General features: G+C 44.2%; 1 protein-coding gene across 16 annotated transcripts in view; it reads right to left on the bottom strand.

Annotated features, from left to right (window-relative positions):
• DLG2 (discs large MAGUK scaffold protein 2) overlaps window positions 1–17,933 on the bottom strand; it is a 2,318,993-nt gene that overhangs the window by 79,382 nt on the left and 2,221,678 nt on the right. For all 16 annotated transcript variants that reach the window (XM_027532391.1, XM_027532387.1, XM_027532386.1 and 13 more), the window contains one exon: window positions 1,811–1,987. In XM_027532391.1, coding sequence (XP_027388192.1) covers window positions 1,811–1,987 — 177 coding nt within the window. The remainder of the gene's footprint in view (window positions 1–1,810; window positions 1,988–17,933) is intronic.

A 17,933-nucleotide genomic window follows, 5' to 3' on the forward strand; every position in this document is an offset into this window, starting at 1 on the left:
GCAAAGAGTCGGATGTGACTGAGGGACTAACATTTTCACTTGTACTTCCAGGAGTTTAGAGAACTCTCTGCTGGTGGGAGATCCACAGGCCCAGGCTTAGAGGGTGGGGACGGAGACAGTCACGTTGCCCCACTCTCCTCACATTCATCCTGGGCTGTGTGGCCACCGGCAGGAAAAGATGGGGGACCAGTCTTCTCTGAGGTTCAAATGGCCCACAGTTATTCTTGGGAGAATTTCCATCTTCCCACTGTGGTTGGCGCTACCTCAGTCACTGGGTCACTTTGTGTGCAGCAGCATTTGAATACTCAGCTTCAGGAGGACTTTCTACAAAGGTATTTGGGATGTTAGGATTCAAGGAGAAGAGCCCTTCGTGGCTTGACTTTATTCAAAAAGTGACTGTTTTGAATAAACATTATTCCTGACTTTGACTTCATACCATCTCGTCTCTAGGGAGCAGATCATTTGTTTCTCAGACAGTATCTTGGTGCCAAGAGGATACTCATGGGAAGAAGAGTTCCTTTCTAGAGGTGATGGACAGAAGCTGCTGGGGACAGATGAAGGACGCAGTTGTTCTGAAGTTTATTCCTGCCTTTCAAGAGCAGAGTTGAGGAAATGCTTAGAAGAGAAAGAACATAATATTCCTTTTCTTTTCTTTTGAACTTTTAGTTGTATATTGGGGTATAGCCAATTAACAGGGCTTCCCTGGTGGCTTCTGCAATGCAGGAGGCATGGGTTCGATCCCTGGGTCAGAAGATCCCCTGGATAGGGAAATGGCAACCCACCCCAGTATTCTTGCCTGGAGAATACCATGGACAGAGGAGCCTGTCCCCACAGTCCATGGGGTTGCAAAGAGTCCGACGAGACTGAGCCCTAACACTTCACTTCATAGCTGATTAACAACTGTGATCGTTTCAGGTGAACAGCAAAGGGACTCAGCCATACATATACTAGAACATAACAGTCTTGACTTAGGAAATATATACAGAACTAAATATCTGAGTGGAAGCTGGTTGGGGTGGGGACCAGGAGTAACTGAAGCTGTAAATAAACCTCTTTATGTAAACCCACTCTTTGGAACTCACCAGATGTTTAACAGCTCACAGCTCAAGTATCTAATTTTGTTTTTTATTCCTCCAATGAAACTAGCCTTTAACTTTTTTTAATTGAAGTATAGTTGATTTACAATGTTGTTAATTTCTGCTGCACAGTGAAGTGGTTCAGTTATACACACGTATACATTCTTTTTAAATATTCTTTTCCACAATGGTTAATCATAGGATAGTGAATATAGTTCTCTGTACTAGACAGGACCTTGTTGTTTATCGTCAAGTATCTGATTCTGGATTGGAGTTTTTTAGTCTTTTCCCATCAATGTTTAGACAAAATACAAAGCCAGAACCTCAGCTTTGAAAATGTCCTGTTTTACTTGTCTTTCACCTGGACTTTCTATAAAATAACCCAGTAAATGATGAACCTCTGAAGTAACCCCTCCGAGTCTGTAAGTCAGCATACAAGCTGATAAGCATACCCCTGAACATATGAAAGCCGGCAAGTTTTAGGAAGGCAGAATAAGCAGATCCTCTTTCTTGCTTTATGCTGTATCACGGTTACCAGTTTGGGTAAAAACCTAACATGAGAAGAGTGAGAATATTTAATCTGTGTCCCCTGTCCCTGCTGACAATTTCTGTACAGACTGACTAACCCACTCAAACACATCCTGGGAACAGTCTGCCACATCTTCATCTCCCCTCCCCTCCACACCCCTGGGGAGGTGAACAGCAAATCCTCGGGATCGGAAGGGCCTCCTTACCTCCGCTTGCTGGGGATGACCCCCATCTCCTCACTGTCGCCCTCCAGCGTGACCCTCCTGGCTTGCCACCACTCGTCATCAGAGGCGTTGATAACGTGGAGAATATCTCCGTATTTAAAACTAAGTCCTTGACTTGGCAGCCCACTGTCCTTGCTTTTGTCATAGTCAAACATGGCTCTGGAAGAAATGACATAAGAGAACACTATTAGGAATCTGTGGCAGCTCAGATCTCGGAGTCATCATTTCGATTATTCACTCTTGTCCTGAGAACCCACGGGCTGCTGGGTACCCACTCCCAGGACTAACCCCTGGAATCCCAGTCAATGTTCCCACTGCTTTGGTCACAAATCAAGGGTACTTCTTACTTCTCTTGGAGGTTGCAAGGGCAGCCTATTAGGGCCCTTAACCTGGGGTTCTGCTCACTGGTAGATGCCAGACTCCAGGGAGTGGAGAGAGAGGAGGGGGAATGGGGAGTTAGTGTCTAATGGGAACAGAGTTTTCATTTCAGAAAGGTGAAAAATTCAGGAGATGGATGGTGGTAAGAATTGCATAACAATCTGAATGCACTTAGTGCCCCTGAACTGTACAGTTAAATATGGCTAAAATAGTATGTTTTATATTATGTGACTTTGCCACAATAAAAAAACATATAAAAAAACCCTGGGATACTGCTTCTTGGAGATCATCACATGCAACAAGGTGATAATGGAAGATGATAAAGGTAGGTTAGTACCTTACTGAGATTTTTTTTCTCTCTCACTACAATCAAATTTTATAAATAACTATAAAGAAGGAAATAATGAAGAGAATGATGGGCATATTTCTGAATGCAGCATTTTGTGTGATGAACAAATCTTCTCAGATAGATCAGACTGCTTCCACAGAATACCAAGCCTACCTTGTCATTGCATTTATCACTCTGAATTGTAATTCTTGCTGTATGTATCATGTTTTCCCCACTAAAGAGTCTTTACTGAGACTTTGCTAAGACTAACGCTGTAATATGCATGACTGGTGGGGTAAAGGAGTTGGAAGCAGAATTAAATGATGACCAAGACCTTAGCTCTTGCCCCCGGGCAGCTGACAGTTTGTCTCAAGTCCTACCCTGTCCACCTCTTCCTGTGTCTCCCACAAACGGTCACCACACACACACCACCTGTCATTTCCCTGGAGATGCAGACTTTGCCATGTCCTTATTTATTTCCCCTTTGATTCTATTCTAACAATTTCCTTAGAATGCAGCCACTATGCAAGCAAAACCAGCTAGACTTGGTGGACAGATTTGTCTAAAATCATGAGGGACTGAGTGTGATTCTTTTTCTTTCTTTTCCCCCATCTCATGAAAGAAATGTCACCTCTGCTGTCGTGGCAACCCAAATGAGTTGAAGGCATCAGCCCTCAAATACTGCAGGAAAAGCTGAATTACTTGCAACACAGCCCCTTCTTCCATTAACTCTGTCCCCAAGTGGTGGAATATGGTGAGGGGGGTGTCTCAGCTCCTAGAATGACTCATTTCCACCTTAACCATCCACATCTTCCTTACCAAAGACTTCACAAAACCCTCACCAGGAAAAGGGGGCTGAGAGGAGGCAGAGACCCACTCCTGACTCTGTCACTTCTCTGGCTGGCTGATGAGACACAAGTTAACATTCCAGAACCACAGCTTTCTAAATGCAAAATGAGTCCAATAACTATATTCACATGGAGCTGCTGTGAGCTTTAATGAAGTAACATATTGGATGCATCCGGCAGAATGTAGTCTAATAGTGGCTAAGAAAACAAACTCAGGGGCTACACTGTTAGGGCTGTGTTCTGGTCCTGGTACTTCTCTCTTACTAGTCATATACCTGGTAGCCCAGGCATACTCCTGAGCCCCTCTGAGGACTCAGTTCCCCCGTATATAACATACTGATGACAACAACGGAGATAACAGCGCCTCTATCACGGGATTGTCCTATGGATGAAATGCTGCCTAAGGTAATGCATGTGAAGCATACACAAAAGTGCCCACACATAGTGACAGTCATTAAGTGTGAACCGTTGTTGCTGTTGTTATACACTTCCTTTCCCCTTTTGAGTGTATACTTATAAACATCCTTTCTATGGATTCTACTCTGTGCAAAAACAGACTGGCATACCAATCCCAAGACTGCATCCCTAAAAAGGCCTGCTTACAAGGACGGCCCTTGGCTGACATTTGGGAACTCAGCTTTTGGGAGGCTTCTTTCCATTTCCTATTAAGAATGGCTTACTGTGCCTAAACTGCCTATAATAAACAGGATCATTTAAGGTGAACACTTGCTTTTCCTCTGGGAGCCTAGAATTGTGGTAGGTGCCAGGCAGAGAGGGCGCCTGTGTGAGCAGCCCCAAATACAATCCCTGGACACTGAGTCTGTTAGGAGCTTCCCTGGTAGAACACGTTCTACACCCGGTGTCACAATCAATCGCTGGAGGAATTAAGCATGTCCTTCCTGACTTCACTGGGAGAGGACTCCTGGAAGCTGGCACCTCATTTCCTCTGGATTTTGTCTCATGCTCTTTTCCTTTTGCTGAGTTGACTTTGTATCCACTTTCTGCAATAAATCATAGCCATGAAGATGAGAGTCTGACAAGCCCTCCTAGTTGGGAGTCTTCAGGACCCCCGACACTCACTCCATAGATTGGAAACCACATTCACATACACTTTCTCATTTGTGCCTCAATCCATTCCCAGAAAGAATGTACAACGGATACAGTACTTAGCATCCCCTTTTTACAGGTGAGGGGCATACCAGGTGAGGCCCCCTCCAACTAACACAGGATACGTGGCTTAGAGGCAGCAACTGGGGCTGGAGTGCTGTTCTCTCGGTCCTAAGTCCTAGTTCAGTGGTCTCCACCTTGCCCCTGACCCCACCCCAGTCTGGGAGGTGGTGAAGGTGGTGGCAAGGGGGCAAGGATGAGAATCATGATGACAAGTATTATTCATGCCCACCTTAGGGGGCCTGGCCCTTTGTGTTCATCGTCCTACATTTGACATCATAATAACCTGAATGGTAAATATTAGTATCTCTGTTTAATAGATGGGAGAGGAGGTTCAGGAAGTTCAGAAACCTGTCCCAGGTCACAAGTAAACACGTGGTAGAAACTGAACCTAGAATAAGGCCTGACTCCAAAATGCACATCCCTGGTTATTTCATCACAGTGCCCAGGACTCGGCCATACCAGGAAATTCTAATCTTCCCTTCAGAGCTGACCACCTCTTCTCCCCCAGATCCCTGAAGTTCCCTTACGGCTCAGCTCCCGTCCCTTGTATTCCTTATCTTAAGGTCCCCAAACCTCTAGTTTGGCTCCAGGTTCTTCTGGATGTAAAGTGTGAGGACTGGAGGTAGAAAAGCCATCAGGAAAGCTGGCAGGTGGTGGCCAAGAAGGCAGGCTCTAGGGTCAGACTACTTGGGTTTGCAACTTTTTAACTGTGATCTTAAACAAGGTACTTAACGTCTCTGCATTTCAAGCTTTCTTAATTATAAAATGGCATAGTAATAACACCAGCCACCTTGAAGAGCTGTGGTGAGGATTACATGAAATAATACATGTGAAGTATTATAACACAGCCTGACAGTAGCAAGTGCTCAATAAATGCTAGCTAGTACTACTATGATAATTATTCTGAAAAATGCACTGGGATTTGAATTCCAGTTTCTGAGTCCCAACTGTGCCACTTAGAAGCTGTCTTATGGACTGTGTACAAAGATATCTAAAACTTCTCTGTATCCTCAAGACCCAGTATAGTGCTGGGTACAAGGCAGACCTTCAGAAAGATCTATGGAAATACTTTGGATGATCTTTGAAAGCCCCTGGTGACTCAGACTGGTAAAGAGTCTGGCCTGCAAAGCAGGAGACCTGGGTTTGAGCCCCAGGCTGGGAAGATCCCCTGGAGAAAGGAATGGCAACCCACTCCAGTATTCTTGCCTGAAGAATTCCATGGACAGAGGAGCCTGATGGGCTACAGTCCATGGGATGGCAGAGTCCAACAGAACTGAGGGACTAACACTTTCACTTTGAAAGCTCCACTTCTTTGAAGTCTCAGTGTCCCGGTCTGTAAGGGGAGGGCAGCCGAAACCAATCCCAAAGGTCCTCAGCAGGTGATCCATTCATTCTCCTGAGCTCCATTCTAGTCTCAAATCGTCTTTTCAAGAAAACACTTATTTACTTGGCTGCTCTGGGTCTTAGTTGCAACATGCGGGATCTTTGGTTGCGGCATGGGAGCTCTTAGTTGCGGCATGTGGGATCTAGTTCCCTGACCAGGGATTGAACTTGGGCCTGCATTGGGAGCATGGAATCTTAGCCACTGGACCACCAGGGAAGTTCCCCCAAGTATTCCTGAGGGGAGATTTCCCACCCTTGGGATCAGCAACACGCTTTCTCCATGAGTTCTATTATCTTGGACAAACTGCCTCTGTAGGATCACATTGATTCAGACTCGCCAGGTCCCTAAAAATAAGCAGCTGACACATTTCAGCAGCTCCTGGCTCCTTTGGATATTAATGGATCATCACATCTGGGGAAGAGGCTACAGTGCCCTGTCACCTATTTTAAAAAGCGATAAGCTGCTTTTAATTTGCTTTATGTGCTAATTCATCACAGCAACTTTTATAAAATGCTATTAAGACTCACACTTTCCACCCAGGGTGCTTTTAACAAGTCCATTAGACAAGTGGAATTAGACATGAATAATGCAACGGCTCTCCCATCCCTCCCGCCCCTCCTGCATTTCAACATGTGGCGGCCCCTTGCCCACCGGGGAAGCCTAGGGAGGGAGGGCTGAAGCAGATGCTTGTCCTCCTGGCTGGCCAACCTGGTTGTGCAGACCTAGGTACCAGACCGAAATTGTGCTTAGTAAGTGTCCCACAATGTGCTAAAGACATTCTGTTCATCGTCTCCCTCAATTTGCTGGGTTTGAGCCAACATACCAGTTACACACCAAGCTTTGGAGAAAGGAAAGATCTGGTGTTAAGTTCCAACTCTGTCATTGCTAGTTGTGAATTTTAGGTCTGTGGCTTAACCTCTTAGATGACACTCTTAACCAGAGACGACCATTCTCTCATTGATCAAATGCAGATAACGATGGCACGAACTCACAAGACCGTTATGGAGATACTGCTATGGCATGGTGCCTGTAAAGTTCCCAAGACCTGCACAGAATGAATCCCCTTCGTTATTATTTCTGTTAACAATCCTGCCATGTCAGCGTTTTGGATCTCATAAAAGAAATGAGAGTCAAAGAGCCGAAATGAAAAAAAGCTAGTAAGTGGCAGAATCAGGATTTAAACAAGACAGATGTGTCTGAATCAAAAGCCTGTGCTCTGACTGCAGAATTCAGCTTGGAGCTCCTGATCAGGAATGCAGTACTTAGATCTCATCCCCGAAGATTTCATGATCAGTGGACGGTCGCCTTGACGCTGGCACTGTGGACCAGACATCAGGAGAGAGGCGCATGCAGTTTACTGAGCACACACTTGGTTCTCACGCTGCCCTGCAGTGTGTGTCTTAGCCTTGTGCTGCAGACGAGGAAACACAAGCTCCGATAAATTAAGCAACATGTCCAGGGGTATGAGAGCTATCAAGGTGGGTTTCAGCTGCTATGCCCTATGCCTTTGTTCTTTAAGACGCTTTGGGGAAATAAGGTAAATTTACATGTGGCTGATGTTTATGTATCTCATTGAAGGTCACTCTGGGGCATCTTCCTCATCAATCCCCAAGCTCCTTCTCTGAGAGTTAAGTGTCCTTCTCGCATACTCTGATCTCATTCTGCTTTGTGCTTTTTAACATTTGCAAATTCTATTTTGCATGAGCATGGGGATGGGGGAGGTTCACATTCCTCCTAGCCCTAGAATCTACCCCATGAGAGATGATCAAGAAAAGTCATTTTCTGTTATTCAGTCTGTCACCTATGCCTGTCATAGGGTAATTCCTGAAATTCAATAGTTCACTTGCTTTCCTGTAAAGGCCTGGGCAGTTGGAAATAGCAGGTAAGGCAGGCCTGAGTGACACCCAGCATAGGCCTTCCTGGCTTTTGTAGGAAATGACAAACATGTGCACCATTCCTGTCTCAAGTCAGAGCATATCCATCCCGGGTGGAGGGTTACACGCAGCTCTGTACCGGTGACTTCTCACATCTCCTTGAGGAGCCATACACCACCCCTGTGGATGAGTCATCGTGCCCAAACTCAGCTCCGTCAAGGCCACTTATTCTCCCATCCATCTCAATACTAAACTTCCCCCAGTAAAAACGGTGGTGAGAACCACCACCAAAATTGGTCTAATGGATGGGAACAGGCTAGCCTCTGCCAATCCTTGCTAAGAGGCCACTGATCATGATGCTACTGTTTATTGAATGGCTGCTGGGCACACAGTGAGCCTACAACATGTCAGGTGCTGTGCTGGGTATTTATTATCTGTGATTCAAAAGATAACCTTTAAGACTTTGGAACAGTCATGTACACACTGTAACATTTAAAATCGATAACCAACAAGGACTTACTCTATAGCACAGGAAACTCTTCTCAATGTTATGTGGCAGCCTGGATAGGAGGGAGTTTGGGGGGAGGATGGATACATGCATATGTATGGCTGAGTCCCCTGTTCACCTGAAACTATCACAACATTGTTAATTGGCTATATCCCAGTAAAAAATAAAAGCTTGAAAAAAAAAGGCCACTTAAAATGCAAGCACTGTTCCCATTTTACGGAAGGGTAAATAGACTCTGTGCCATGGACTGTGGTATCGCATGGGTTATTCCACTTAATCACTAATAACCTAGTAAGGCAGGTTTGTGTTCTTTAAAGACAGTCTTCAACACGCCAGTGTTTCCTTTTATGTGAGGGGGCTATTGGGAAAATGCCAATTTCTACTGGACCCAAGGCACCAGGCAGTCACTGTCATGATGGAAGATGGAACTAATTGGGCACCAACCAGAGGTCCTCACAGTCTGGGCCTCTGCACATCGGTGGCATTTTGATCATAATCAGGGAGGAAGCATCATTTCCGGGGGCAACAACTCTGGCTCTCTGTTTCTCCCGAGTCTCCAGCACTCCCAATTCCCCAAGGGATGTGGCATGAGCCGATTTCACATGTCTGGAGGTCTGCAAATTGATCATTTCAGACAACTCATCGTCAGAGTCTCCAGGGATGGGGCCCATTCCAGGCTGCCTTCTCTCCCAGGGTGTCCTATCACCTGTCAGGTTGCTTTACATGGCAGCACCGACCGACAGGCCCCCATCAGAGGGAAGCAGAGGCAAATCTGGACCTGCACAAAGGCAGGCTCGACAGACCACAGCGAATGGCACTTCAGTTTTCAGGGCTGGGTGAGGCAGTAAAGATTAATCATCTTAAAACCACTGTCTTTTCCCTCAAATGCCATCAGCTGGCTACTCAGCAAATGAAATATGGGAAAGAAGAAGATGACTAGGATGAATAGCCCATGTTTTATGACAGTTCTAAGAGCTCTTTATGTTCTGGCCTTGGTTTGTCAGACCATTGAGATATATTAATCAAGATATTCAGAAAGGCTGACAAAGCCCCAACTGTAGCCTTTTATTTCTTATCTGACCTAAAAACGCACAGCAAACTTTGGTATCTAATTTTTAGGGCCTTAGTGTCACAAATTAGTAAGCTTGCAGTGCATGCGTGCTAAGTCGCTTCAGTTGTGTTCAACTCTGTGCGACCCTATGGGCTGTAACCTGCCAGGCTCTTCTGTCTGTGGGACCTCCAGGCAAGAATACTGGAGTGGATTGCCATGCAAATCCTGATTTGGAATTTCTTTATTGCTGATACCCAATTATCATCTAAATATTTAAATTTATATACAGAATATTTAAATTTATATGCCAAGATAGTGAGATCTCACATAGTCCTAGGTTCAAATAGTGGCTCTGCCAGTTAAGCTGCCATGTGATTTTCATGTCTGTACCTCCGTCTCCAGAGGTATAAAATAAAGGGCAAGAATCCTTATCAACAGAGTCCTCATGAGAATTACATGTATCAGAGCTTTTAGTACTCACTAAGAGCTCCAGGTTTGTTCACTGAGTCTAAAATCTAAACTTCTTCCCTGTAAATTCCACCCCTCTTCTAGTGTTGCTCACTGGAGCGTAAGTCAAGCAACCCTATCTCTGCTTTCCTAAAACACTTTAAGTATTTACTGATTGACAAGTGATACCAGCTGATGTGGTGCTGGGCTTAGAAGAGGGTGTTGAAGAAAGTTCATTTCTCTCATGAGCAAATGAAAAAGGGGAGAAAGACATCCAAGAATAGTCCATACAACTATCCCAAATCCTTAGTGGCAGTTTATCTGGATCAATGATGAAATTCACATACCACAAAACCAAAACCAGACTCCTGGATAATGACTTCAGCTCCACCAATACTGAGTTTCTTTTTTTAAAAGTTTCTTTGTTTATGGACTTCAGGAAACCGTGGAAACTACCAGACTAGACTGAAGCAAGAGAAAATCTGGAATTAGGGAAAACTTCACCTCAAAATCTCATATATATCCATAAAGGCTCCCATTATTACCATTGAAAGAGGGCAGTTAGGAAAGACAGAAGATGGTTCCTTACTCACCTGGGAAAAACACTGAGTCCAGGATGTGATTTAATTTACATGCATGCGATAACAGTCATTTAAATATTAAAAGCAACAGTATTTACACAGTGCCTATTATGTGCCAATCATTGTTTTTTGCTGAGGACTCAGAATACACAAGAGGCTTGCTTCCTGTCCTCATGGAGCTTAATATTTGGTTGAGGATACCAGAAGGGGTGGGCTTCCCTGGTGGCTCAGAGAGTAAAGAATCTGCTTGCAATGAGGGAGACCAGGGATTGAACTCCAGTTGATCCCCTAGAGAAGGGAATGGTGACCTACTCCAGTTTTCTTGCCTAGAGAATTCCATGGACAGAGGAGCCTGGAGGGCTACAGTCCATGGGATTGCAAAGAGTTGGACATGACTGAGCGACTAACACTTTCATTTTTCATGAATATGGGGTATATTCATTCAGCTACTCATTTATTCATTCAGCAAATCTTTATTGAACATGTACCAAGGATGATTCTAGGAACTCGGGGTCTATTGGTGAATGAAAACAAGACAAAATTTCATGACTTCATGGAGCTTATATTCTAGTAAGAGAAGATGGGCAAAAAACAATAAACCTTATAAATAATCAAAGAGTATATTAAGTTAGGAGTAGCTAATTGGTGATAGAACAAGTTAAAAATAGAACAAAGTAAGAGGTATCAGGATTTTGAGATGGGGAAGAATTGTGGTGGTGGTGAAGGCTGCATTTATAAATAGGGAGCTCATTTTATCATTGACAAAGGAAGCAAAAATAAAAAATGGAGAAAAGACAGTCTCTTCAACAAATGATGCTGGGAAAACTGGTCAGCTACGTGTAAAAGAATGAAACGAGAACACTTTTTAACACCATACACAAAAATAATCTCAAAATGGATTAAAGACCTAAATGTAAGACCAGAAACTATAAAACTCTTAGAGGAAAACAGAGGCAGAACACTGTCTTGACATAAATCAAAGCAAGATCCTCTATGACCCACCTCCCAGAGTAATGGAAATAAAAACAAAAATAAACAAATGGGACCTAATTAAACTTAAAAGCTTATGCACAATGAAGGAAACTATAAGCAAGGTGAAAAACAGCCCTCAGAACGGGAGAAAATAATAGCATCTGAAACAAATGACAAAGAATTAATCTCTAAAATATACAAGCAGCTCATGCAGCTCAATACCAGAAAAACAAACAACTCAATCAAAAAGTGGGAAAAAGACCTAAACAGACATTTCTACAGATGGTTAACAAACACATGAAAAGATGCTCAACATCACTCATTATTAGAGACATGCAAACCAAAACCACAATGAGGTACCATTTCATGCCAGGCAGAATGGCTGTTAGAAAAAAGTCTACAAACAATAAATGCTGGAGAGGGTGTGGAGAAAAGGGAACCCTCTTCTACTGTTGGTGGGAATGCAAACTAGTACAGCCACTATGGAGAACAGTGTGGAGATTCCTTAAAAAACTGGAAATAGAACTGCCATATGACCCAGCAATCTCACTGCTGGGCATACACACCGAGGAAACCAGAAGGGAAAGAGACATGTGTACCCCATTGTTCATCGCATCACTGTTTATAATAGCCAGGACATGGAAGCAACCATTGGCAGACAGATGGATAAAGAAATTGTAGTACAATGGAATGTTACTCAGCTATAAAAAGGAATGCCCTTGAGTCAGTTCTAATGAGGTGGATGAACCTAGAGCATATTGAAAGGAGTGAAGTAAATCAGAAAGAGAAAGACAAATACTGTATATTAACTCATATATATGGAATTTATAAAGACAGTACCAATGATCTTATATGTAGGGCAGCAAAGGAGACACAGATGTCAAGAACAGACTTTGGACTCTCTGGGAGAAGGTGAGGGTGGGATGATTTGAGAGAGTAGCACTGAAACATGTACATCACCACATGTGAAATAGATGACCAGTGCAAGTTTGATTCATGAAGCAGGCACCCAAAGCTGGTGCTCGGGGACAACCCAGAGGAATGGGGCGGGCAGGGAGGTAGGAGAGGGGTTCAGGATGGGAGGAACACATGTATACCTGTGGCCGATGCATGTCGATGTATAGCAAAAGCCTTCACAATATTGTAGTTATTTTATAATTAAAATAAATTAATTTAAAAAATAATAAATAAATAGGGTGTTCAAGGTAGGGCTCATTGAGAAAAACATCTGAGGGGAGGCTTGAAGAAGACAAGGGAGTTGGTCATGCTGGGCTCTGAGGAAAGTGTTCTAAGAAGAAGAAACAACCAGTGCAAAGGCCCTAAACGTAGTTAAAATTGGGCATAATAGGCAATATCTTGAGAGTTACCATGAGGTGCCACAGGATGTCAGGGCAGGAACCCCCGACATGTGTTCAGAAAGGAGTTCATGAACAAAGGAACGACTCTCCCAGACCTATTAGCTGAGACTTGGTAGCACCTGTCCCACCCCACCCAGCTGAGCAGGCATGTGCCTAACAGGAGCCCCGCTGTGGTGACAGTGATCTCTTGTCCTGAAGACTCCACTTTCTTCCCTCAGCCTCTCCACTTGTGAATCTCTCCTTGGAAGCATGCACATGAGCTGGGCCACAGAAGAGCCTCCTATCTTCTCTTGGATACATTCTACTACAACTCACACACTGTAGATGGAATTTTTCAGCCAAGAAGTTTTCTTAACATTGTTTAAAATGTTGAAGCATTAACCAGATATAAAGAAATAAGCATAAAATCATTCAATGAATTTCAATCTAGTCTTTGAGACTCGTGACTTTCCTGGAAACCCTCTGAGCCTATCCATTCCCCTCTCTGTACCAGGCTGCAACCTTGTACCCGGTCATCTTCTTGCACTTAGCAGGTGGCATCTCAGTTGGTTTGCCGGGGAGGCTATTTCCCTGCTAGACAGCTCAGCTCCTCAGGGTTAGGATAGTGTCTCTTTTGTCTTTGTGTCTCTCCCACAGAGCACAGAGGAGGAGGTGTTCATAACAGGAGGCTACATTGAACTGAATCGAATTTGAAACCCACATTCTGTGGTCCTGGGAGTGTGACTTCACCTCTTTGGGTTGCCTCATGTGTAAAATGGGATTTAAAATACTATATTTTATTAGTTTTAAGATGTGCCCTTTATTCATCCTCATATCTCAAAAGTTAGGATGTACCATCAACGCCACCTTGTATCCATAACTTAACGGACAGCGTCTTTGCTTTCTTTGTGACACACTATGTCTTACAATCAGTGACAGTGAATTCGGCGAGGTTCACTGAAACGTGGTAGGAACCATCTGACAGCTGTTGTGAGAACTGATGAATTAAGGGTGAAAGGCCCTCCGTATCAATATATGCACATATATGCACGTATTTATGGCTCTTGTGTTGTTATTTATCATGGGTCAGGTAGGGGCACCCTGCCTTTCTCTCTTCTTCCTGTACACATTTGCAAACCCCTGTGGTACTCTCTGCTCAATGACTGCAAAGTGCTGACAGGCCAAATCCTGTGCCATAGCCTGACTTGCTCAGGAAGAGTTCTTTTCAGCAGTTCTGCTTAATTGAATGAAATGTCTACAGGGAATGCCCAGCCTTGGCCAGTAGTTCAGGAATTTAGGGAAAGAAAAAGGAACTCACAATATACAGAATATTAGTGTTTATACTTTTAGTATTTATAGATTCTGTGAATATTGTTAGAATCTTATTTCAACAGCACAAGCTTTTAACTTTAGCACTGAAGTCTCCATGCCAGAGCATTTTACATGCATTGCGTGTTAAGTTATTCATTCACTCATCTATTGAACCAGGCACCAGGATAATGTAAAGTATTGGCCAGATCTGGGAGACTTCTCAGCTGTACCATCTACTTGCTCTGTGGCTACAGTCAGGGTCCTTAGATTCTGTTTCTTATTGTGTGAAGACTAATTTCTGCCTGCCATGGACTGAACGTTTGTGTCCCCAACAAAATGCGTATGTTGAAAACTTACCCTCCAAAGTGGGTCCTTTGTGGGGTAATTAGAATTAGATATGGTCTAATTAGATATGGTGGATTAGTACCCTTAAAAGTCATGAGAGACTTGGCTTTTTCTTTCTCTCTATCATACAAGGATATGATGACAAATTAGCAAACTGAAACCCGGAAGAGGGCCTTCAACTGTGCTGGTGCCCTGATTTCAGACTTCCAGTCTCCTTTTCTCTGATGTTGATAAGTTGGTGGTTCTTTGTTGCAGCAGCTTGAACTGACTAAAGACACTGCCTACCAGATGCTGTCGGGTTGAGATGAGGTAACATATGTAAAACACCATACATACTACAATATGGTGTCTGGTGTATAGAGACTCAGAAAACTGCAAGAATAGTATGTCCTGGCACAGAAAACTGTGTTACAACTCAACTTTTATGGGGCGAAGTACCATTTTTTATTTTTAGCATCAATTTATCTATTTAACATTTATCTGGCTCTTCCTAAGTCACAGGCCTGGGGCTTGTGCTTCTACTGGAATTATGCGAGAGAGGCTGGAGTAGAGGCGTTTCCTGTGGACCAGAGAGTTGGCCAATGGCTTGCTTTTCCTAAAGCTTTTCTCATTCCATTTGGTAAAGCAATCAGAGAGTTCTGTGGAACTGCTCTAAAACAGTCAACACACACAACTTTTAGCGGTGAACAAGTAAAACAAGGTGTTCCTATGAAACTGAGGAAAGACAGATGTGAAAGAATCACCAGTATGATACCTTAAAAAGCAGATGGGCAAATAACCCATCAGAGTATTCAGTGGAGAGAAACAGCCTACTCTGGGGAGAACGGGTTAGGCAGGCTTCCAGGAGGAGCTGTCTAACCTGAGACCCACAGGATGAGCAGAGGTAGGGGGAGGGAACAGGCATCCAGGCGCTCCAGAGGAAGAAAGAGCAGCAGGGAGCCTGAAGGAAGACACTGTCCTGGATGGCCCAAAACGAGGCCAGAGAACAAGGAGAGGCTGGGACCCAGAGGGACCTTGTGAAATATACTTTCTCCTCTTCTAGGCACTGGGAGGCTGTTAGAGAATTTAAAACAGGAGAGTGAGTTGATCAGATAGGCACTGGAAACATCTTTCTGGATGTAAAGTGGAAAGTGGGTTGGACAGAAGTGCACTGGGCAAGAGTTGATGCCGAGACCCCGGGAGCAGGCTGAGGGGGTAATCCAACGATGATGCCTTGACCAGGGTGGTGGTAATGGGGTGGACAGGGGTTCCAGATGTTTACTTTGGCCAGAATCTGTCTGTCTGTCCATCTCGCTCACTGCAATCTACGTGCAAAGTTTTATTACCAGAATACAAAAATTTTTTTTTTCTTTAAAAGAAGGCTTCTGGAAACCTAATAATTAAACCTCTGACTGAAAATAGGGAGGTGAAACAGAACTCTGGCGTCTCTTCTACTTCAACTGCACAGCAGCCCAAAGGCCCCTAAGAAGAACCCGGGATTCCTTAAATCAGAGCGTGAAAAATCTTCAACCTAGTACATTATTCCCAAGCACTCTGAAGCAAAGAAATCTCTCTCTTCTTTTATTGATGCTACGACACCCCCAAACCCACCTCCAATTCCCACAGAGGTTCATTTGTTTTCAAAATGGATGCTTGATGAAAATTCTCCTTGGAGCATTTTGGGACAGGTGAGCAATGCCTCCCTGAAATAACTAGAGATACACCAGGGTGTTTCAAACTCTACCTGGAGAACTCTGCAGGATGGAACTGTGACCAGTTCTCTCAATGAGAGAGAACAAATCACACTACAGAATTCATTTCAACAGATATTTATTGCATGTGTTGTGAGAAGACCCTTTTCTATTCTCAGAGGTTGTTTATATTGACAGGCAGAAGACAGTTCCTTTGAAGAAGAAAAATTTTCTTGTTAGACTGTCAACACTTTCTAAGAGAACAAGAGAAAGCTGCAGAGCACATCTAGTGGAGCGTGTGTGTGGACTGAGAGGAATCTGACAGTCCTTCTAATGAGAGGAGGAAGGAATGAGAAATTGCAGCTTGATATCATTTTTCACGTTAGCCAAGGCTGGGCTTGATAAAGAAGCCAATGGGAAACCCTTCAGTTGGCCAATCACATCTGATTGAAGTGTATAAACTGGGCAGGAAAGCATGAGATGAACTTGGCCATGCTAGTTATTCTGAGCATAGTCAGCACCCAGTGGAAGGTAAGCTTGGATAATGCCAGGGAAGACGTCTGGATGAGAAGCTAGAGGGGAGAACAATTCAGGCTGCTAGATTGAGCCCTGGAGAGTGGCCCTTCGAGCCAGTGAGATCCATGCTCTAATCATCAGCCTGTAATGTGAAGCCATGACTGTCCTTTCCCATCCCATGGTCCCATTTTTCAGTGATCATAACATTGCCTGGTGGAGAAGGCGATGGCACCCTACTCCAGTACTCCTGCCTGGAAAATCCCATGGGCGTAGGAGCCTGGTAGGCTGCAGTCCATGGGGTCGCTAGGAGTCGGACACGACTGAGCAACTTCACTTTGACTTTCCACTTTCATGCATTGGAGAAGGAAATGGCAACCCACTCCAGTGCTCTTGCCTGGAGAATCCCAGGGACAGGGGAGCCTGGTGGGCTGCCGTCTATGGGGTCGCACAGAGTCGGACACGACTGAAGCGACTTAGCAGCGGCAGCAGCAGCAACATTGCCTGGGGACAGCCTTGGAAAAAAATCCTCTGTCTGCTTTCTCTTCTCACCTGGGTCCCACAGTTTATTAAGTGCTTCTTAAATGCCCTCACTACTGTGTTCAGTGCTGAGGTAAAAAAGTAAGATGGTATTTCTGCCTTTACATAATATATGCCTAGTTTTGTTGTTTAGCCAAGAAGTCGTATCCGACTCTTGCATCCCCATAGACAGTAGCCTGCCAGGCTCTGTCCCTGGCATTTCCCAGGCAAGAATACTGGCGTGTGTTGCCGTCTCCTTCTCCAAAGGAGCTTTCTAACCCAGGGACTGAACCTGCGTCTTGCGCATGCAGGCACGTGTGTCCTGCGTCACAAATGGATTCTCTACCCCTGAGCATCAAGGAGTTTACTAAATGCAGCAGTGGAAGCCGTACCATCTGTGGAGGACACCAAGCGTTGCCCACTCTGAATGGTGAACCACCCACTTCTAATGGATTGTTTGGATCTCATGCTTTGTAAGGACGCAGGCTGTTCTTGATGATGCCAAGGGTTGAGCCCCAGAGCAAAAGAAAAGGTCTTGTGACCTAAGCTCTTGGCAATAACTTTTAAGGCTGGAATTTCATCTGCCTTTAGGAACTTCCCATCACCTCTGATTTTGGCAGGGGTATCTGATACAAGTGTCAAAGAAATACTAATCTCTAGGCTGTCCATCACAGCCACACATTTGGCTGGAGTACTTTTTGCCTCGAATCAAAGGTTGGAAATGATAAACAAAACCAAACAAAACCCATAGAAGTGGCTTACAGGTATTTCATCACTTAGATTTAGGCAGTACAGCAACTGGCAGTGGAATAATTAGGCAAAATGAATGCCTGATACCCATCAAAATTGCCAAAAGAAAGCAGGAATTG

This window comes from Bos indicus x Bos taurus, chromosome 29, assembly GCF_003369695.1.
Source record: "Bos indicus x Bos taurus breed Angus x Brahman F1 hybrid chromosome 29, Bos_hybrid_MaternalHap_v2.0, whole genome shotgun sequence".
NCBI lineage: Eukaryota > Metazoa > Chordata > Mammalia > Artiodactyla > Bovidae > Bos > Bos indicus x Bos taurus.